Source organism: Eufriesea mexicana, unplaced genomic scaffold (assembly GCF_001483705.2).
Source record: "Eufriesea mexicana isolate 0111107269 unplaced genomic scaffold, ASM148370v2 scaffold2143, whole genome shotgun sequence".
Taxonomy (NCBI): Eukaryota; Metazoa; Arthropoda; class Insecta; order Hymenoptera; family Apidae; genus Eufriesea; species Eufriesea mexicana.
Window position 1 is genome coordinate 468247 of NW_016910297.1, and position 22183 is coordinate 490429.

Consider the following 22183-nt stretch of genomic DNA (forward strand, 5'->3'; position numbering starts at 1 on the left):
TATATATATATATATATATATAAGAGTTCTAGGAAATGGTAGGGCAATAGACATTTATGCAGACATCACTGTAATATTATAAATAATATATATAATAAAATTGGTAAACCTGTTTTATAGGTGATTCAACATCTTTCATTTTTTGCATTTCATTAAAATCTTGTCTTGCTTTAAGTTTTAAATTATCATTTAAAATATTAAGAAATTCGTATATTACTTCTGGTGTTTCTACAGTACTTCCTTTGACAGCTCTATAAATTATTCACATGTAATATCATTTAAATACAGTTACTACATATTAATTTTAATTAATTTCAATTTTATCAATAAATGTTTAACATCTACCGATGAGCGTAAGACGAGAATCCACAAAGTGTAGCCAAAGTATGCCTACAGTTTAAAAGTTCTTGTAAAAGATATTCTTGTTGGTCATCGGGATATAAAAATATACGATATGCTGTTTCTCTAAGTAGATAACTAGAAGAATCTATATAAAGTCCTTGAACATATACTTTATTATCTTTTTCTGTAAAACTGTGAAACATTCTTAAAAAATTTTTATCAAATCTTATATTTTAAAATATGTTATTTCAAAAATTACTTGATTGTAATACTTACTATTGTCTTATATTAGGTGGCACAATATTAGCATCTACTGCTCTTGCATTAGTAGTACCTGCCATAAATTTTTGTCCTACCTATATTAAAAAAAATAATAAGTTTATAAATATTAATATAAATATGTAAATTAATATATGGATAAATAAAATACATACTTGTAATATGTAATAATTTAACTGTACAACATTTTCCCTTATAGATTCTGGTAAATGAATAGCACATAATTCAAAATCGGACAAGAATAATGTTGCAACATGTTTATCCACCACAGATGTTTCTTGAATATCTCCATTATGTACCACATGCTTTAAGGCATGGTATAATTCACGATGTGTGTTTAATCTAAACAAATTTTTAAGTAATTTTTATGCTACTTCGTATAGATAATATAAATAATGGTTAATTGTTTAATATTTACAAAGAAATAATTACTTCTCTACAATACTACTAATAAATAGACAAGCATCTTCTGCTGCTGTAACAAACTGTTTTTCTGGATGAGCAATTCTAATAAACTCTGCCAAATCTGCAACTTTACATAATGTATCAGACATTTCATCGAAGATTTCTACCATTTTTCGTTTCCTATTTTGATTGATAGATTCTGCTATAAGTGCATTTGTTTGAGATATTGCTTGATCTTTTAAAACATTAAATCCATCTGATGTTTTCAATTCAAATATTCCAAATAATCCCTGTAACACATGGAAAAATTTTATAACTTATTATAATGTATAAAATAATTACAAATATTTTCAAAAAATAAGTATTACTTACAGTTTTCTTCTTCGAGAAATCAAACCCATATGTCTCTTTATTAATGGAATTAAATGCTGTTGCTAGAGGTGACCATGTATTAACATTTCTATATCTTTTACAATTTTTGTAAAATTGTTTCTTCAATAAGTGAATCATTTTTTCAAGTAATTTACACAAATAGAAATTATAATGTTCATTTAAAAAATAATAAATATCAAAACATAATTCAAAGAACTTTCATACACTTAGTATCCAAATATTAATTTGCTCTCTGCAATGCTAAAACGTGTAATTAAGATTTATATTTAGATAATACGTTGATATATAAATATCACATAAATTTATGGTTAAGAAATAATTACAATTTTTATTTTTACAAATAATAAAATTTTATTGTAGTGTAGTATCTTTATTTTCGATTAAATAAAAAAATATTCTGAATTAAAAAATAAAATACAAAATATTCTCAAATTAAAAAATAAAATAAGTTTACAATTATAATTTCATTAAAAAATAATAGAAGATGTTAGAAGTTATATGTACGACAATTTATTGTATTTAATGATACTGACAGTTTTACAATTTGTGCTTCTATTTTTGACTAAATGATGGCATCACTGTAATTTTAACTATTGCTTATAATTACGAATGATGCTTAATCCATCACTAAAATGGTAAAACAAAATTGAAAGTGAAAAATGATAAAATTGCAACAATTGTTTCCTCAGTAAAAATATTCAATTTATAAAATAAATCTTATTTAATTATTAAAATTCATATTTTATCATTTAAGTATGACTCGACTATAAAAATTAGTAAACTTAATTTTTCAGTGCAAATTTCGAGATTATTTAATAACACAAATGGTAAGAGAATAAATTTTCTTAATCATACGCATTTGTATCGTTGATGAATGAAACAAAGGTAATAGATTGTATGAGACAATATACTAAAGTGGAAGGGATACTGATAGCTATACAAGGATATGTCTTATATCGTTATCTGTATATTGAGTGACAACACTTAAATTTTTTCCGTGATAATTTTTTGTAATTCATTGAAGTATATAAAATATTGTCACTTTTAATTATCGTGTATGTGTAAAATGTCTTTAATCATATTATTTTTCTTTTATATCTATCATTTTTGTTTTTATGTGTAATAGTATTTTGAATTGAAGTTTAATTACTTAAAATTTTTTGTGCAAAGTATTTTATTTCTAGATAATGATGACATATCATTAAAACTTCTTTTGATATATAATTAAAATTCTGCCGTTTTTTATAATATTTGTTTTATTAAAATTTATATTTTTTATTTTTATTTTATCTATGTACTTCATCCTATTTTTTTATTTTTTATAGTCTGATTCTGTGATATGTAAAGATCTATTTACTGCTGTTAAACAATTAGCAGACAGTGAAATTCAGCTAATAAAGACTATTGAAAACTCAAAGAAATCAAATATTAAAAACACTATGTCTATGACAGACAAAAAAGGTGCTAAGAAACCTGAAAAAGTATTTAATGTAAATATAAACTTGTGAAAAAATAATTCAGTGATAATTATAAATTTACTAATTGTTATATGTAACTAGGTTCGACCATCTGCTGCTTTAGTAGCAGCTAAACGTGAAGCAGCACAACAACGTATGTTACAAGGAAAAAAGTCTAACAATATTTTTGTACATGATATATATCAAAAAGCTATTGATGCATGCAATATAAAAAGAATGGAAACTGGCATTGTATTTGATCGTTCTATGACAGAACATAAATGTCTTTGGGATCCAAATTATCCAGAATGTCCTGCTAGATTGATACAAATTTTAAAGAGATGTGAGGAATTAGGTTTAATAAATAGGTGTAAGTTTATCACACCAAGATTAGCCTCAGAAAATGAAGTACTCATGAAGCACAGTCAAGAACAGATAAATATTTTAAAAGCTACTGATAGATGTACCAATGCAGATAGTTTAGAATTATTGTCATCAAAGTACGATGCCATTTATATACATCCAGTATGTATATTCATTAAATATAAAATATAAAGATAATAAGATGTTATTTTAAATTGTCAAATTTAAATATTAGTTTATTTTAAATTACTCTAGTCTACCTATCAGTTGTCATTGTTAGCTGTGGGTTCAACAATAAATTTAGTGGAAAGTATTTGTAAAGGAGAAATTCAGAATGGTATGGCTATTATAAGGTAATATGTTTGTTTGTTTGTTTGTTTTTGTTTGTGTGCGTGTGTGTGTAAAGAAGTAATTCTATTGAAAAAAAATATTTGTATTCATTTTTTCACTTTTTAATATATTCCAGACCACCAGGACATCATGCTATGACGTCTGAATATTGTGGATACTGTTTTTTTAATAATGTTGCAATTGCTGCTGAAAAAGTCCTAAGCACTAATTTAACTAGCAAAATTTTAATTGTTGATTGGGATGTACATCATGGACAAGCTACTCAACAAATGTTTTACAATGACCCACGGTATCTACTATATCTCATATAATATATCTTTATACTTTTCTTGGAATATCTTTTAGAATGAATTTTTCTATTATTTATAACTTTTATACAGAGTAATTTATTTTTCCATTCATCGTTATGAAAATGGCGAATTTTGGCCAAATCTTAGAGAATCTAATTTTCATTTTATTGGTGATGACTTAGGAGAAGGATATAATTTTAATGTGCCACTTAATAAAACGGGTATGACCAATGCTGATTATTTAGCTATATTCCAGCAAGTTTTGTTGCCAATGGCCTATGAGGTAAATAGCATATTAATGCAATTTAATTAAAATAATACAATATTTATTAATCCTTTTATTAGAATACTTTATAAAATATTAACATGAATTTTAAATATGATTTAATATACGCCAATTTTAATTATTATAGTTTCAACCAGATTTTGTAATAGTGTCAGCTGGTTATGATGCAGCCTTGGGTTGTCCAGAGGTAAAGGAATAAATATTATTTATTAATTTTTTTTATCTTAGTTTAATTCATATCTTGTTATTATTTTGGAATTAAATTGGAGACAAAAAAATTCATGTGTGCATATGTGGGTGTCAATAAGCTGTATATAATAATATTACTTTTGTTCTTTGACATTGAGGGTGAAATGTTGGTAACACCTGCATGTTATGCTCATTTACTATCATCATTATTGAGTTTGGCCTCTGGAAAAGTTGCTGTTATATTGGAGGTAAAAATGCAGAATATTTGTTACATACTTATAGATTATTGAATATTTTTTTACTATATTTTTCATTATAGGGTGGTTATTGTTTAAAATCATTAGCAGAAAGTGCAGCATTAACATTACGTACCTTATTAGGTGATCCATGTCCCATGTTAGAAACAATTGCATTGCCTTCAATGAGGTAAGTTTGAAAATTCTATAATATAATATATTTAAATTATTACCTAGAATTACATATTTGATATAATTTTAGTGTACGTGATACAATTTTAAATACAATTTATGTACATAAATCATATTGGAAGTGCTACCAGTATCAAGATACATATAGTATTAATTATACAACAAATAATAAAGAAGAAAGTACTAATCAACATGTACCCATAGTTACATTCAAGTAAAAAATTAAATCATTTTTAACAAGGATTTTATCATTATTTTCGATTGTATAAATATTATTTATTTTTTTTTAGAGGAAGTGATGTTAGGCCAGAAGTGTATGAAACTCAAAATTGTTATCCAGTTCAAAGTAAAGAAGTTATTGAGATAATAGAGAAACAATTAAATGCATTAATACAATGCAAGTATTCAAGTATTAATAGCTTAATAATAATAATTAATGCAATATAAAATGACAAATCATATAATTATAAATTAATTTTTAGTTACTAATTTGTCTAGAGCATCTAATAAAGTGTGCATTGTTTATGATGATAGAATGTTAAAGCATTGTGATATATCTGATGATAATCATCCTGAGAAACCAAATCGTATTAATATTATTTATAAAAGATATGAAGAGTGTAATCTACTCGATCGATGTTACGTGCAACAGGTATGTTAAAATTATTCTTTTTACACTCTTACACATCATATGTAAAGATTACATCAAATTAAAAAAAATTAACATCAACTTTTACTTGAAATATATTTTCTTCATTTATTATTTTAAAGGGACGAAGTGCAACAATAGAAGAATTAGCATTAGTACATTCAAAAGAATATATTGATAAAATAAAAGACACAGAAAATTTAAAACCTAAAGAGCTACAAAAACAGGCAAAAACTTATAATTCAGTTTATTTGCACCCTGAAACTTGGTCAAGTGCATGTATATCAACTGGATCATTACTACAAGTAGTAGATAGTGTATTAAATGGGGAAAGTCAAGCTGGTGTTGCTATTGTGAGACCTCCAGGGCACCATGCTGGAGAAGATTCAGCATGTGGATTTTGTATTTTTAACAATATCGCTGTAGCAGCTAGATATGCTATAGAATTTCATCATGTTAAAAGGTGTTACAACTAATTTATTTTTAACAACATAAGATCTTAAGGTAAAAAGTAATATAATTTTTAGAGTATTGATAGTAGATTGGGATGTGCATCATGGTAATGGGACTCAATCTATATTTGAAGAAGATCCCAAAGTTTTGTATGTGTCTGTTCATCGTTATGATAATGGTAGTTTCTTTCCAAATTCTAAGCGAGCAAATTACTCTTATATTGGTTCTGGATTAGGAGAAGGTTTCACTGTTAATATACCATGGAATAAGGTCAATTTTAAAAAGTATATTATAAAATAATTCAATATTAATGAAACAGAATTATCATCATATATTTCTGTGTTATATAGAAAGGAATGGGTGATGCAGAATATATAGCAGCATTTCAACAAATAATAATGCCAGTTGCTTATCAGTTTAATCCAGAATTAATCTTGGTATCTGCAGGTTTTGATGCATGTATTGGTGATCCTTTGGGAGGTAGATATTTCTTTTGGTAATGTAGCTATTTTCTATTAGTATGAAAGATTTATTTAAACAATTCATTTTTTGTTTAAGGCTGCTTTGTAACACCAGAAATGTATGGGCATTTAACACATTGGCTATCTTCTTTGGCTAATGGTCATGTTATTCTTAGTCTCGAAGGGGGTTACAATATTAATTCAGTTTCACACGCAATGACTATTTGTACGAAATCTTTACTCGGTGATCCTCTACCGATGTTAGAAAGTGGACAAACACCATGCACGAGTGCTGTTCACACCATAAATAATGTTTTAAAAACACAAAAACAATATTGGCCAAATTTAGCGTTTAATTTATCGTTACCAAAAGAAAAAGTACTTCCTAAGCCGAAAGTGCCACATATAAAAATAAACGAACGAGTTATAAATCAAGAGACATTTTCAAAACTTTCGGAATCTAAAATAGCGCTGGAAGAAATTGAAACAGAGAAAATGCAAAATAGACGGAAAAAATTTTCAATTTGGAAGACGCTAAACATAAGAGTGGATGCAGAAGTCCTTGAAGATCTAATTGAACAAACAATTAATCCATATTATAAATCATTAAATACTCAACTTACTGATGTTACATCCTATAACAACCAAGGTATAGCAAGTTAAAAATATATTTATAAAACGATTTAATGCATAGGATTATTCTTATAGTTTCCAAATGCATAAACAAATGTATGAATCAAGATGAAAAAAAACAAAATTCTGATAAAAGTATTACCAGTTCTACCGCTGGTAGTAGTGCTGGACAGAGTGAAAGAGCAATTGCACAAACGAGTGGTAGTGGAAATTTATATGATTATTTTTCGGAAAATTTACAGGTAATTAGTACTTACTACAATTATAAAAATTTAATTGAAATTAATTGTTCTAACTTCATTAATTAAAATTCCGTCTCAATTTTACAGGCATTAGTAGTCGGAAACATGTTTGCGGTAATACATTTACGAGAATGTCCACATCTGGACAATATCAGAGATGTGCCAGTTTCCGGAATTGATATACGTTCACCATGTATAAGATGTGGAAGTACTACTGAAAACTGGGTTTGTTTACAGTGTTATATTGTTCATTGTGCACGTAATATTAATCAACATGGTGTATTACATGCTGAAGAAATGGAACATCCGTTGGCTCTAAGTTTCAGTGACTTATCAGTTTGGTGTTATAAATGTGAAGCATACATAGATAATCCGGTAAGTTATAAATTCCTTTAAAAATATTCATTTTAATATAATCTTGTCTGTATAATATATTTAATATTGTTTTTAGCGACTATATGCAGCGCGTAATGCTGCACATCAAAGTAAATTTAATGAGGAATTACCATGGACATATAATGACAATTAAAATAAAAATATATTAAAAGGAAATGAATAATTAAAACTATGTTTTTCATAATATCTGCAAATCTATACAATAGATATATTTATTTCTATATTATGTTTAGATAAATTGCTGACATAAATGGAAAATAATATGGCTTCTATCTATTTTACAGCATAATTGTTTTAATTAATGCTATCTTTTTAAGAAGTAAATAACAAGTAGTAAAAGTATAATTATTTTAATTTTCAAATAATCAAATTATTTTGTAATAACTTGTTCTTATTAATAGTATACTCTATGAAGCTAAAAATACTAAATTTCAATAATTTTGTATCCTATTTTTCTATATAGGATAATAATTATTAAATGAATAATAAGTTGAAGCATAATTAAATACTTTTATTCAAAGTGAAATTGTAAATTATAACACGTATAAATGAAATAAATTCTACAAAATTATTTCTTTGGGATAATTCTTGTACATATATACATGTATTATGTCACACAGACGCGCGCGCGCACGTACAATTCGGCTTTTATTGTAATAAATTACATGTATTTTAATTAATTATATATATGTGTGTGTATAATACAAATTTATAAATCTTAATTGATGAATCTTAATTTAGTGATCTCAAAAGGTCTTAAAAGTAATATCGTTTTTTAATAATTAGTTAGAAGTTATAAATGTTTTTGTATTATATAAAACAATCTAATATTTTTACATTATTGCAGTAACAAATGTAACTACAATAGTGAAAAAAAGATAATAAATATATATTATGTTAATTAAATAATTAAATTAAAAGGTTATTATAAATCATAGTAATTCCTTCCATAATATATGTACATTTTTATGTTTGTTATCTGCTAAGTATTCAATTCGTAGTAATAGTAATTGAAACTGTTGGAAAGCTTCAAATATATTATCCATAATCTTAGTCAATTTTTCGATTGAAAATGTTGTTAAATTTGTCAAATATATAATATTTTTAATTACTTTTGAAAAAGGCAATTTTTCAACTGTAACATGTGGATAAAACCTATTGGCAATATGATAATTGAATAAATTTGTACTATTTAAGATAAATATGAACTCTTCCAAATCTGTAGCAGGAAGAGCATAGTATAATCTATATGGTACTTTTTTTGTAATGTATTTATATTCACATTCACGAAGTTTCAAAGAAATAATGCTACACACATCTCTTATGGATTTTGAACCTTCTTCATAAAGGTAAAAATCTTTTAACAATTTATATCTATGATTTTCACTACTTACATATGTCTTTTTGGTATTTCTTAAGTGTAGGAGAGCTGTTGGTATAGAATAAGTGTGTGACGTATATAGATGTATATGTGTAAGATCTGGTTTTGCTTTTAGTTCAGTTGCTATATGAGATGATAAAGGTAGAACTCCACCTTGATGAGCAAATCCGTAGAAAAACGTTAATGCAATATTACATATGAACCAAAAGATCTGCAGTTTAGTCATTCTATTTCTTGTTGGGAAAGTATTTCGACATTCGTTATTTTTCGCAATACACGCGATAGTGTCAACTCCTGAAGTTTGATTTATATTTGGTGCATACAAGAAAGCTAAAGGTAATAATGTTGGTATAATAAACCTAGGCTCTTGATGAGGAAATATTGATAATAATATAATAGGTGTAATAAAGGATATCATCATTAAACCAACAACACTTTGTATCCGTGGCAAATTTAACCACTGTGCTTTTAAACCACTGTAAATAGTAATTATCTTATGTTAATTATTTTGTATTTCAAATTTTTCATGCAACATAGATGATATTATTAAAATATTTACCTGTATAACATTTTGCCAAATGTATGAAGGCCAATTATTCCAAGAACATTATATAAAAGTGGTACATTTACTATAAAATGTAAATAATGAGGATGCAAACCATGATCCCGTAGATTTTTAGTATTTGAATTATATCTGAGAAAATTGAGTGGCGTTACCACGAAGTTATTCATGCTAATATCACGATTACCTATCTCTGCTATTGTTAAATAACCAAAATAAAAACTATCAACTAGAATAAAGAAGACAGTGCTGGGTATTCCACAGATAATAAAGGTGAATATTCGAACATGAAAATGTCCAAAACCTATGCATTTTGAACCTAAACCTCTTTGCAACCAAAAGAAGATGGGAGCAAAGGCAAATGCAATAAAAGTTGGTCTATTGAATATACCAATTACAGTAATTATTGCAATTTTTGTACAATGATTTAGAGAATGTGGAGGTAATGAAGTTTTGAGTTTATAATATTTTAGTCCTTCTATTCTAGATTTTGCCTTATTATATTTGTCTAATAGATAGTCACTTTGAACAACTACCTGAAATGGTAAACATACTAATTTTATAAAATGATTTATAAATTTTTACCATAATGCTATACTTATACCTTTTCTGAATATGCCATAGAACATGATGTATAATATAATAATAAGGCTGTTAGTACTAGTTCAATAGTATTTGATAGTGTATGAGTTGCATAAACAAGCATAATATAGGAACTGGCATAAATAATCAGTCTTATCTTATAATTTTGTCCATATATGTAACAGATTTTATACAAACAATAATCTGATATAAAAGATAAGCAACACATAAATAAACGTGGGAATAATATAAGAAAATATGGTGACTTCAATGAGACACCCAAATAGAAAAGTGTATATTGTGAAAGTCTCTTTAAAATTGAATATGGTATACCAACTATAATTTGTGGTATTAAAACAGTTCTTATGGGAAATGTCGAATTGAATTCCCATGGTTTATTAACATCAATATCAAAATGATCACCTGTAAGATGAAAATATAATATAAATTTTTTATACCATAAATTAATCGTGATTATTCTTAGATAATAATTTTTTACCTACCAGATATGACTTCGATAGATTGAAAATACTCATCTGGGTGAATGTACCCCGTTTGAGGAATAAGTGTTAAAATGATCCTCAAGACTGCCAAAATCCAGTAAAAACCCATTTTTCTTTTTATTGGTACAGCAGATTTGTATTCATCTATGGATCTACGATATTCATTTTTGAAATGCATTTTGCTTAATAAATTTTAAACAATAAAGAGTGGTTAATCCTTCACGAAATGTCAATTTAGTGAGGTTAAAAAAATTAGCAAAAGTCTTTGATCTATTATATCAATCATTATCTATTTATTATTATAAGATGTGGAACATATGTTTCAACCAAATAATATCTTGTTTTATTACATTATTTTTATTCAGTTAAATAGTACTTTATTCAAATATACATATAATGTTCTTGCTTCTGTAGCATTACAGCATAGACAAAGTACGGACATAGGTATTGGATATTACTAAACACTTTATACGTTAATAGTACTGCGATCTTTTCCATTTCTAAAATGGTAATATTAAAAATAATGTGAAAATTATGCTTCATTTGATATAAAATTTAAGAAAGAATTAATTACATAAATTTTATATTTATCTTTAATTATATTTAATTTACTGTAATAATAATTTTTAAAGACAGTATGTTATTTAAACTTAGTAATTCTGCGTTTTTAATTAAAATAAAAAATATAAATATTCTGAAAGTAGGTCTTTCATATAATTTTTGTTTAAATGAGGCAAGCATACAAATATTTTATACTATTATATATGTAATATTATACATTATATACATAAGGTCAGATGAAATATAAATAACAGTTTAAAATTGTTTGAACATTTATTAAAGGAATACCATAAATTAATCGTGATTATTCTTAGATAATAATTTTTTACCTACCAGATATGACTTCGATAGATTGAAAATACTCATCTGGGTGAATGTACCCCGTTTGAGGAATAAGTGTTAAAATGATCCTCAAGACTGCCAAAATCCAGTAAAAACCCATTTTTCTTTTTATTGGTACAGCAGATTTGTATTCATCTATGGATCTACGATATTCATTTTTGAAATGCATTTTGCTTAATAAATTTTAAACAATAAAGAGTGGTTAATCCTTCACGAAATGTCAATTTAGTGAGGTTAAAAAAATTAGCAAAAGTCTTTGATCTATTATATCAATCATTATCTATTTATTATTATAAGATGTGGAACATATGTTTCAACCAAATAATATCTTGTTTTATTACATTATTTTTATTCAGTTAAATAGTACTTTATTCAAATATACATATAATGTTCTTGCTTCTGTAGCATTACAGCATAGACAAAGTACGGACATAGGTATTGGATATTACTAAACACTTTATACGTTAATAGTACTGCGATCTTTTCCATTTCTAAAATGGTAATATTAAAAATAATGTGAAAATTATGCTTCATTTGATATAAAATTTAAGAAAGAATTAATTACATAAATTTTATATTTATCTTTAATTATATTTAATTTACTGTAATAATAATTTTTAAAGACAGTATGTTATTTAAACTTAGTAATTCTGCGTTTTTAATTAAAATAAAAAATATAAATATTCTGAAAGTAGGTCTTTCATATAATTTTTGTTTAAATGAGGCAAGCATACAAATATTTTATACTATTATATATGTAATATTATACATTATATACATAAGGTCAGATGAAATATAAATAACAGTTTAAAATTGTTTGAACATTTATTAAAGGATGAAAGTAAAAGATTCTTAATAAATTGTGATTAATTTAAAGTAAATATATAACAAATGATAAATTAGTTAAAATTTTGTAAATATTCATATTATTTATAATAAATATGACATTATATTATTATACTTAATTATTTTTCTACAAAAAGATTAGGAAAATTATTTCATATAATAGGGCGTGGTATTTTACTACGCATGCGCGACCACGTACAATATTTGGCCAACACAACTGCCAACAAACACTTTAGTGCCTTTTGATATTATTGTTTGTTGTCCATTTGTTTATTGCATTTATTACATTATGTCGTCCGGAGGTTGGGAATTGGTTGGAAGAAATAAAAAAGATAAAAGCAATGGAAAGATTAATAAACTTACAAAGGCTGAAAAAAAGAAATTTATCGAAAATGCACCGAAAGTAGAAGATTTTCGTAAGCGCTTTTTTTTAACTTTTGTTAGTTTTTACTGTTTTTTTTATTTAGTACTTTATCTGTTAAGAAAAATATTTTGAATTTATAAATACTTTTACTCAAGTAAAACATACATTATATACATAAAATATATACATAAAATATTTCTGTTAAGGAATTACTTTTTTCAGTTCCATTGAGTCAAGTAAAAACTTTATATGACAATTTGGATAATAATAAAGAAAATAAAAAGCCATCAAAGGACAAAGAAAATAAAACAAAAGAAAATGAAGAAAGAAAAAAACAACACAGACAACAACAATCAGAGAAAAAGAAGCATGAACTTAAGGAGAAACCTCCAAAATCTATAAGAGACGCATTAAATATGGTACATAAATATTTTATCTTCTAAATTTGCTTTTTACATAACTTGTACATGGCCTTAACTAAACTGAAATATTATTTCTAACAGATTAATCCAGAAGAGCTTCATGATGTTTTCACTAATAGTCAAACCAGATTTCCTGAAGTTCCAATAATTTGGTTGAAAGATCTTGCTGCTTTTCTCAATGTAAAAATACCTGTTGATAAAGAAGATGCAGTCTTTTCTGGAAAACCTAAAGACTATCCATTAAGTATAGTACCTAAATCAATTTCTTCCATATTAGAAAAAGCTATTGATATGGCAGGAAAACAAACAGCAGAACTTTTTTATGAAAATACTCTTACTACAATGGCTATTGATATGGTTAAAGGATCACCTGCTATTGGTCACAAAATATTTTTGCAACTATTAGCACGTATTAATTCTGGAATAATAATTGCTAATATTTCTAAACTGATTCGTGTAAAAAATTCTTATCAAAATAGGAAAAATATTGGCCTCTCTTTATTATGGGCAATATCACAAGCTGGTAGGAAAAACTTAGCAATGGGTTTAAAAGTATGGCATGAAGTAATGTCTCCCATGTTAGAGATAAAGAGTTACTGTAGTTATGTAGCACAAATTTTAAATGATTTTGTGTTTGGACATGAAACCTTTAATGATCTTCAACCAGAACTGTATCTTGACATTGTAGAAGATATATATTCTGGGAAATTGAATGTTCCTGCCTTTGTAGGTAGAGAAATTAATAATAGCATTGAAAAATTAAGGGTAGGTATCAAAATATTATTAATGCAAAACACTACTTTAAAATGATTAAGTAAAATTTTCTTTATTCTTTTTTATGTTTATTCTTTTCAGTCAATATTATTTAAAAATAAAAATATAAATTATGCTAAACTGTTTGAAATGCTAATTACAAAGGTTACACAAAAGATACATGTAAACTATAGAGATGAGTTAATCAAAGCACTTGTGACTTGTTTAGCCACAGATCCACATTGTTTTTCTGTTTGGAAGTCTATTTATGCCAAAAATTTATACCAATCTTATTTAATTTTAACATATATTGGTAAGATTATACTATTGTGGCATTACAGATTAATTAATGATTATTACAGATAATTTACTAAATTTAGATCCATCTAATTTTCTATAGATACTAAATGGCATGTTTTACATACAATATTAGAAACAAAATGTTTGAAGGAGACATGTATAGTATTTCAGACAACTAATGAAAGGTGGAAGAAGGGTAAAGATGAAGGTCTTGCTAATAATTGCACTAAAATATGTAAGGTAAATTTGAATTTCTGTTCCTATATTAAATATGTATTTATATTCAATATTTATGCAAAAATAACACTTTATTATAAAAATTAAAATATCGCAAAAAATGAATAATTATTTTATCATTGTATATATTCTTTATATCGAAAGCCTTTTGAAAATACCCGCGTAACACCTGCTTGCTGTACGTTCTATTTCTTGCATATGCGCAAAAGCATGTAATGTCAGAATAGTACATAAGATATAAATGTGGTTTGTTAATATCGTTTGCATATAAAAAAACGAGTTTGAATATCAATATAATTATTTAGTAATAAGATATATATTCACCAAAACTTACCTATATTTTGTAAAATTGTGTGTGTAATATTTGAATAATTTCAAGAAATTCGGTTCTCAAATATAGTCTAGGTTAGTTTGGTAAGGTAAGGTAAATTTGTTTTTTTTTGGGAGGAGACTATCGATCGCACATTGTCCCTTTGACATCACTGCTGACGACATTAATATCATTCATTGTGCAACACTTTTTTTAATAAAAAGATATATTTTAGGATAAATAATTTAATAAACATTTTAATTTCTTCATTAACTCTCTGGATTAAAAGTATATACTTACAAATCAAAAGTGTATAATTCGTTTCTATACATCTGTAACACGATTGTTTTCCTGATATTTGCATTGACCTTTAGACTTTTTAATGGAAACATTATAAATGTTTTAGGTGATAAGTAATTTGGTACAACGATATAGTGTTTCACCAATTTTTTATTACAGGCATTATTGCTGAAAATGACAGCTTCTACCAATAAGAAATTTCCTTGGAAAAAGGGAATTATTTTGTTATTACTTTTTATTGGTGCCATTATTGGTTATGATATTTACAAATATGACAATTTTAAAGGTAAGGGATGGGCAAAAATTTATTTCATTTAAAATATTTAATCATGTTAACTTTCATATTAATAATGTAACTTCCCAGCAACCAATACAAATAAGTTCTTAAAAAGAAGTGGATTATTTACTTATGGGCAACAGTCATGGATTCTGGTACAAGAATATTCATTGAAAACACTTGAGTTTATAGAAGCTACATCACCAGAGTATTATAAAGCAACTGTTGAAACATGTAAACCTTATGTGAAATTGGCTGGAGATGGTTATCTTGTAATGAAAAATATATTTTTTGAAATTTATGATAATATTGCAAAATACAACAGAAAGAATGGCCCTCTCTTTGTACAAACAGTAAGCATTAATAATTTTAATAGACAAGACATGTATGTAAGTACATATAACAAATATTTTGTATATTTTATAGGTAGATCATTATGTTCCTGAAATACTGGACGAAATTAAATTACTAAGTTATCAAGGTTTGGAATTCTTGAAAATGTATTTGAACTTATGTGTAGAAAAGCTAAATGAACGCTCAACTGCAACACTTCAGTGGCTACAACATAATGTTTTTGTGTAAGTATAAAAATTTTGGAAGTATAAACAATTGTTTTATGATATTATTCTTTTAGTGGAAAATTAAGCCCAGAAAGTTTGCAAAATTATGCCTCAAAAACTATTGATACTGCACAGACATTGGCAAGTCAAACTTACGATTGGGTTTATGAAAAGGTGCAAACACTTTCTAAAGTTCCATGAATAAAATTCATCAAATGTTATGTACCGATATTACTCGGTGATAAAAAAAATCTCCTCATACCTCTGCATTTAGTTCTATAATTCCGAAGTTGATATTACACATTTCCAAATATATTGTGACGGCCATTTTACCTGTGATATTTGAAAAATGTATCATACTCCGATTGATTATGACATTTTAATAACCCACAAATCTGAGAATGTTACTTTCTTTTTTAAGTTAATATCTATTGTCAAAATAATTATTAAAGTAATATATAGACTACAGTATGTAGTACCAAACTTCAAATTTCTTATTTTGTATGACTAATATATTTTCATTTAATGTTTCTCATATGGTATTTAATGATATTATGACAAATATGATTTATAAATTGAACAGTATATTAAAGTTACTTTTTGGTATCTTTTCTTTTTACAAAATTAAAAGAGGAGTATAGAATATGTTAACTTTACAGTACATGTAGAACATTAATTTAACACTTTGCACTCCACTGATATCATTTTGGGCACATTAATAAACTACATTTTGTTATTTGGTTTTGTTTTCATTGAGACAGATATAAAAGGCACGAACACTACAGTATAAGTTTATACAAATTTATAATTTTTGTTTCTTTTTTTTGTTTTTCAAAACAAAACTTTGGTTTTAAAAGGCTGCCTACTGCAACATTGCACTGGAGTTGTTGATTAAATTAAAAGAGATCAAAGTGCAAAGGGTTAATATCGCTGGATACAGCAATAGGAATAACAATAATTATATTTATAGAATGTGTAGAATAATGTTGGTGTGTGCGTGTACGCGTGTACGCGCGCGCGCGCGTGTGTGTGTGGGTATAGTAATATAATAATTATTATAATTATAATTATAATGATTTATAAATTGAACAGTATATTAAAGTTACTTTTTGGTATCTTTTCTTTTTACAAAATTAAAAGAGGAGTATAGAATATGTTAACTTTACAGTACATGTAGAACATTAATTTAACACTTTGCACTCCACTGATATCATTTTGGGCACATTAATAAACTACATTTTGTTATTTGGTTTTGTTTTCATTGAGACAGATATAAAAGGCACGAACACTACAGTATAAGTTTATACAAATTTATAATTTTTGTTTCTTTTTTTTGTTTTTCAAAACAAAACTTTGGTTTTAAAAGGCTGCCTACTGCAACATTGCACTGGAGTTGTTGATTAAATTAAAAGAGATCAAAGTGCAAAGGGTTAATATCGCTGGATACAGCAATAGGAATAACAATAATTATATTTATAGAATGTGTAGAATAATGTTGGTGTGTGCGTGTACGCGTGTACGCGCGCGCGCGCGTGTGTGTGTGGGTATAGTAATATAATTATTATTATAATTATAATTATAATAGCGCTAATAGTGCAATTCTAATGGTGAGGATTACAGTGTCGATAATTTTAACAAAAAGAAACATTAAAGTTTTATATTGAAAAAGATCATTGAAATGTGACACCTGTCACATCCATAAAACTATGCATGTAAAAATGAGTATTTTCATTTCCTTCCTTTTTAGAAATTAATTTAGTAGAAATTGTTTTTTCTTTTTTGTATAGTTTCACAGCATTTTTCCCTGATTATATGTATGAGCGTGCAATGCTAAAACGCACAATGTTTACAAAATTAATATTTCAGTTTGGAGTATTACTGTGTTAGAGCTCATGAGGAAAAAAGACTTTCATTGTATTTTTATATATTTGGTTACATAAATATTCTTCTTCTTCATCTCTAATTCGTGCAAGTACTTCCAAAATTTGGCTGAAAAAAGAAACCAAGCAATGAGTTTATTTTAGAAGCAAAATCTGTTCTCTAACAAATATACAATGTAAACATAATTTAATCATTCCAAAATTGACTTTAATAATTGCATAATATATTTACACTATTGTGCATGGTTCATTTCTTCCTTTAACCATTTTATCAGGTTGCCACTTTTCTTTTTTATTGGATTGAAAATTGGTAATAACATCTTTTGCAGAGGCATGTGTAGGTCTTATTTCACACCATGGACAATCAGTTTCTATCATCAACTTATCTAACGGTATAGTTGTAACAGCAAAAAGGTTCTCTTCTGTTTTAAGAGAACTGTAAAGGAAACCATGTTAATTGTGTGTGTTATAAATATATTACTTAATAAATGACATACCATCCATTAATACCAATATATAACCCCATTTGTAGAATGGAATTAGCTTCTTCTGGATTACCATCAAAAGAGTGTACAACACCAGCTGTTAATGTATCTTTGTATTTTCTTAAAATTCTTACAAAATCTTCACTAGCATTACGGCAATGTAGAAACATTGGTAATTTCAAAGTGGAACATAAGGATAACTGCATTTCAAAATATTTCTTTTGAATATCTTTAGAACAAAATTGCAGCCTATCATAATCTAGTCCCATTTCACCAATAGCAACAACTTTGTCTTTATTGTCTGCTGCTAAATCTGATAATGATTTAAGATAGCCTTCTGGATCACCATTTGCTTCAAATTCATAACAATGAGTTGGATGACAACCAACTGTAGAAAATAGCCGTTCTGAAATGTATATATGACAATCAATATATGAATAGATAAATATCAATATATGAATTAAAAAAAAATAATGACAAAGTATGTACCTAGATATTTCCATTGACATGCATTTTGTTGTTGTAGTTAGAGAATAGTATCACAGCAACCATTGCATCTCTCTTTCACTGGTTTCTTCATATGCAATGATTGTATATCAGTCTAGTAATAAAAACAAACAGTAGCTGTATATTATAACAATAAATCTTTACCCTCACAGTTGAAAGCCTGTAAGGTGTATAAAATATTAATTGAACTAAAATCATTGTATCTATTTCTAAAACATCAATATCTTTATATAAAAAGAGAATTTGAAAATTATCAAGTATATTTGCCTGTGATAGAGAGACGCGACAGTACTACTAAATTACATTTAATGAATGTCTTATTTTGCTATATTTATATAGAAGCTTCTTACCATCTGTTCGAGCTATTTCGAGAGCTTTTTTACTTTCTTCTATATTACCGGCAGTGATTATAATTTTCGAAATATTGTTATTCCAACTTCGTTCTAAAACTTTATCCAAATCTGGGAGATGCTTTTGTGATCCATGATAAATACCTTGATACATAGGATCGGTCAAATTAGCCCCGATATCTATATTGAAATTAACAACAGTAGAATATATTATTTGTCAGACTATAACCTTACCATAAATATTTAAAAAAATAACACAAAACTCCAATTCGTAGAAAAATATCGATCATTGAAATGTTAATACACGCACTAAATAAAGAATTTAGTTACCTATAAATTTTCTTAAATTACTCATTCTAATTCCTATCATTCAATCTATCAGTGAAATGACAGTTTTCTCAAACACGGTAGAAACTGAAAGGTTAGCAGGTGTCTTATTTAACCGGCGTTGTGTACTGACATGAGTTCAATACATATTTGACGTTCCATGAGAATAGAAATTATATTTTTTTACCATTTAATATATGTAACAAATTTATTTGTAATTAAATTTTATAGAAATTAATATAATTTTCACAGTATATACTTTATATTATTCTTTACCTTTAATATCAAGTACATACTTTTATATACTGTACTTTAAGAATATGTTAAAGTAATGACCTAAAGTACGCAATTATATTATAATTAAATAAATATTATTTATAAAATAATATATATTTATAACACATATGTTACAAATTTAAATTCATTGCAAAGGAAAGGTTTTTGGTAGTAAATTATTTAAAAGCTTCAAACTATTGTTTAAATTATTTTTATTCAGTTTCTTGTTTTTAAACATTTTTTATCAGAAAGTATTAAAAAAAAAACTGTATTACTGTAAAGACTTTATAATAGAGTTTATTTTTTCAACATATTCTTCTTTCTTCTTTGTAATAGCTGCTTCTGCCTCTACAAATTGTTGACGTCCTATTTTGCCTGGTACTAATTTGTCTACATACAATGCTTGTTGCTGATTATAAAATTCTTTCAAAGTTCTGTCATATTTCTGTAATTCTTGAACACGATCATAAACATCTCCTGATTCTCCTTTTAAGCGTTGTGCAATTTCAGCAATAGAACTTGTTGTACTTTTATATTCTTGATTAATACTTTTTACCACAGATAAGAATGCATTGGCATCTTTATTTGCTTTCAGATATGCCAATTGATCATCTAGTTCATTATAAGAAGTTATTCTACGATCTTGTGCAGCTAAGATCTTCTCACATTGTCCAGCAATTCTTAATTTACTTTCTGAAACCTCATCTTTATCAATTGAAAAATCAAGTCTTACATAAGTAATTACTAATAAAAATAGTAAATACAAAGCTGCAGCTACCAGCAATGGCTCTTGTAACATTAATATACGTGGAAACGTATATTTTAGTTTAAAATTCTGAATATGATTTTCAACTAAATTGTTTTTGGTAACAGATATTACTGGACGACCAGTAGTATCTAAATATGTGTAATGAAGAGAATCTGACAAACGTGTTGCAGGATATGGAAGGTTCAGTTCAATATTCTTAGACCCTTCTGGCAAAATAATCTTTACAATTAATTCATCTACAACCATATCATCAAAAACATGATCCAGTAATCTCATTTCTAAAGTATACAAATCTCCAGAATGGAATAAATATTCATAACTAGGTACATTATATCCAATTATGTATTTAGTTTTCCAACCACCAAAGAGTGGAAATCTTGGACGAAGGTTTAATTCTACTGAATCTTTCTTAATACGAGTATGTGATGTTGAAATATTACCAATTTCATCTCTGTAATAAATATCAGCAGCAGCTGCAGGTAAAATGGTATCAAAACTTTGAATACTAGCTTGCCCTGATTTTGGTTCTCTAGCAAATTCATATCGAGAAAATGAGCCTTTTAATAATGCTCCAGTATGTAATAAATCAATATGTTCTTCTATTGCTATATTACCCCAATGTGATATTTCAATACTTCTTTCAAGTCTGGTAACAGTAAGAAATTTATTATTGTTTTCAAAATGTATGGTTAATTCCTCATAAGAAAATGGTGAAATTTTTTCGTATGGACCATAAGTGATTACTGAATCACTCTGTGAAACAGGTTTAAATTTAGTATAACTTTCAATATTACGTGATGGTAAAGATATTGTAGTTGTTTGTTTCATTATAGTATATGGTACATAAAGGTAAATATTTCCTATATATTTTACTAATTGTTTTTCTTTTTGTGTAATCTCTTTTGGATGAGGTGTAAGCTCATGTGTTAATATCCATTCAATTTCAATTGACATAGTTCTCCCAGGCGATAGTGGGTCTTTTAACTCAATTCGGTAGAAAGTTTTATCTGAATATTCATTTACCTTAACTTCGGTTAATTTTAGTTCAACTCGTACAGGTTCTCTGTAAGCTGCTATGTAACCAAGATTATTCTTTTGTTCAGGTTCCAGTGAAAAAAGAAAATTTCGTATGTGTCGATCTTTACCAATGTTTTCTAAAACAAGCCTAGATGTAATTTTTGTTAACTGAGATTGCAAATCGATATGTTTTTCCACATTTTTAAAATTCAAGTCAGGATCAATAGTGTTGGCAACAACGAAAGATTGGACATATAATCCAAAAAGTAATGCGATATTCCATAGTAATGTAACTGGACTACGACTAATCATATTTTTGTTGTAAAAATTTTTTCTAGCTCACTGATGATTAACACTAATAACTAACCGGTAAACGGATTACAACCGATTCACCATAGACGTGGCATTTATCTGAAACTATATATATTATCTAGATAGGAAACTCATATGTTTCGAAATATTTATATTTATATACTTTCTGAAATTTTTATAAATATAATTTAAACACGTATACGCTACAAAACATGTTTTTTAAAAATATTAACTACAATTTTAAATTTCATTATTTATTAACTCGATGAAGATATAATATATAATGAGTTCAATCTTTTAAACGTAAGTTAAATCATACTAACAGAGATGAAGTATAGAATCA

At 26.5% G+C, this 22183-nt stretch overlaps 6 protein-coding genes across 8 annotated transcripts in view; 2 read left to right on the forward strand and 4 right to left on the reverse strand.

The window, feature by feature from the left end:
- Positions 1-1536, reverse strand: part of LOC108549781 (mitochondrial intermediate peptidase) — a 4139-nt gene extending 2603 nt beyond the window's left edge. The window contains exons 1-6 of the mRNA XM_017903298.1: positions 1399-1536; positions 1054-1316; positions 777-963; positions 619-698; positions 346-534; positions 110-251 (exon numbers count right to left, since the gene is read on the reverse strand). Coding sequence (XP_017758787.1) covers positions 110-251; positions 346-534; positions 619-698; positions 777-963; positions 1054-1316; positions 1399-1536 — 999 coding nt within the window. The remainder of the gene's footprint in view (positions 1-109; positions 252-345; positions 535-618; positions 699-776; positions 964-1053; positions 1317-1398) is intronic.
- A 695-nt stretch (positions 1537-2231) lies between these two features.
- On the forward strand, positions 2232-7750 carry HDAC6 (histone deacetylase 6). 3 transcript variants are annotated; one of them, XM_017903312.1, is made up of 19 exons: positions 2232-2246; positions 2745-2909; positions 2979-3401; positions 3495-3592; positions 3706-3879; positions 3971-4163; positions 4294-4353; positions 4514-4603; positions 4675-4781; positions 4854-4997; positions 5074-5180; positions 5266-5435; positions 5555-5895; positions 5960-6155; positions 6236-6365; positions 6444-6995; positions 7055-7221; positions 7309-7596; positions 7673-7750. In XM_017903312.1, exons 1-19 carry the CDS (start codon positions 2244-2246, stop codon positions 7748-7750), a joined length of 3486 nt encoding a protein of 1161 aa, XP_017758801.1. In that variant the 5' UTR covers positions 2232-2243. The 3 variants fall into 3 exon arrangements, with proteins under 3 accessions (XP_017758801.1, XP_017758802.1, XP_017758803.1); XM_017903313.1 differs by lacking the exon at positions 2232-2246 and adding an exon at positions 2399-2474; XM_017903314.1 differs by lacking the exon at positions 2232-2246 and having other exon boundaries at positions 2818-2880.
- A 799-nt stretch (positions 7751-8549) lies between these two features.
- Positions 8550-10829, reverse strand: PIG-Z (phosphatidylinositol glycan anchor biosynthesis class Z). Its single transcript, XM_017903299.1, has 4 exons — positions 10646-10829; positions 10165-10565; positions 9558-10096; positions 8550-9474 (listed from the first exon to the last, which is right to left on the reverse strand). The coding sequence occupies exons 1-4, from the start codon at positions 10821-10823 to the stop codon at positions 8550-8552; spliced, it is 2043 nt and encodes a 680-aa protein (XP_017758788.1). The 5' UTR covers positions 10824-10829.
- A 1773-nt stretch (positions 10830-12602) lies between these two features.
- On the forward strand, positions 12603-16302 carry Tmem214 (Transmembrane protein 214). Its single transcript, XM_017903349.1, has 9 exons — positions 12603-12810; positions 12981-13177; positions 13262-13945; positions 14036-14246; positions 14334-14473; positions 15240-15366; positions 15445-15710; positions 15784-15935; positions 15992-16302. Exons 1-9 carry the CDS (start codon positions 12684-12686, stop codon positions 16116-16118), a joined length of 2031 nt encoding a protein of 676 aa, XP_017758838.1. The 5' UTR covers positions 12603-12683; the 3' UTR covers positions 16119-16302.
- A 1498-nt stretch (positions 16303-17800) lies between these two features.
- On the reverse strand, positions 17801-19554 carry LOC108549820 (putative deoxyribonuclease TATDN1). Its single transcript, XM_017903357.1, has 5 exons — positions 19470-19554; positions 19140-19319; positions 18295-18688; positions 18030-18233; positions 17801-17906 (listed from the first exon to the last, which is right to left on the reverse strand). The coding sequence occupies exons 1-5, from the start codon at positions 19507-19509 to the stop codon at positions 17801-17803; spliced, it is 924 nt and encodes a 307-aa protein (XP_017758846.1). The 5' UTR covers positions 19510-19554.
- Positions 19555-20013: 459 nt separating this feature from the next.
- Positions 20014-21933, reverse strand: LOC108549809 (ribophorin I). Its single transcript, XM_017903343.1, has one exon. It carries the CDS (start codon positions 21838-21840, stop codon positions 20014-20016), a length of 1827 nt encoding a protein of 608 aa, XP_017758832.1. The 5' UTR covers positions 21841-21933.
- Between the last annotated feature and the right edge of the window lie 250 nt (positions 21934-22183).

What these genes read in the sequence shown, in the direction of transcription:
- Tmem214 (XM_017903349.1), top strand. Translation starts at nt 12,684, where the DNA reads ATGTCGTCCGGAGGTTGGGAATTGGTTGGAAGAAATAAAAAAGATAAA. An exon ending in ACCGAAAGTAGAAGATTTTC is followed by an intron (nt 12,811 to 12,980) that starts GTAAGCGCTTTT and finishes TACTTTTTTCAG; the next exon opens with TTCCATTGAGTCAAGTAAAA. An exon ending in TTTAATTTTAACATATATTG is followed by an intron (nt 14,247 to 14,333) that starts GTAAGATTATAC and finishes AATTTTCTATAG; the next exon opens with ATACTAAATGGCATGTTTTA.
- HDAC6 (XM_017903312.1), top strand. An exon ending in TGTTGCCAATGGCCTATGAG is followed by an intron (nt 4,164 to 4,293) that starts GTAAATAGCATA and finishes TAATTATTATAG; the next exon opens with TTTCAACCAGATTTTGTAAT. An exon ending in ATCGATGTTACGTGCAACAG is followed by an intron (nt 5,436 to 5,554) that starts GTATGTTAAAAT and finishes ATTATTTTAAAG; the next exon opens with GGACGAAGTGCAACAATAGA.
- LOC108549809 (XM_017903343.1), bottom strand. Translation starts at nt 21,840, where the DNA reads ATGATTAGTCGTAGTCCAGTTACATTACTATGGAATATCGCATTACTT.
- LOC108549820 (XM_017903357.1), bottom strand. Translation starts at nt 19,509, where the DNA reads ATGATAGGAATTAGAATGAGTAATTTAAGAAAATTTATAG. An exon ending in TAATTTAAGAAAATTTATAG is followed by an intron (nt 19,320 to 19,469) that starts GTAACTAAATTC and finishes ATTTCAATATAG; the next exon opens with ATATCGGGGCTAATTTGACC. An exon ending in TATATTGGTATTAATGGATG is followed by an intron (nt 18,234 to 18,294) that starts GTATGTCATTTA and finishes TTTCCTTTACAG; the next exon opens with TTCTCTTAAAACAGAAGAGA.
- PIG-Z (XM_017903299.1), bottom strand. Translation starts at nt 10,823, where the DNA reads ATGCATTTCAAAAATGAATATCGTAGATCCATAGATGAATACAAATCT. An exon ending in ATCTATCGAAGTCATATCTG is followed by an intron (nt 10,566 to 10,645) that starts GTAGGTAAAAAA and finishes TTCATCTTACAG; the next exon opens with GTGATCATTTTGATATTGAT. An exon ending in TTTGGCAAAATGTTATACAG is followed by an intron (nt 9,475 to 9,557) that starts GTAAATATTTTA and finishes TACTATTTACAG; the next exon opens with TGGTTTAAAAGCACAGTGGT.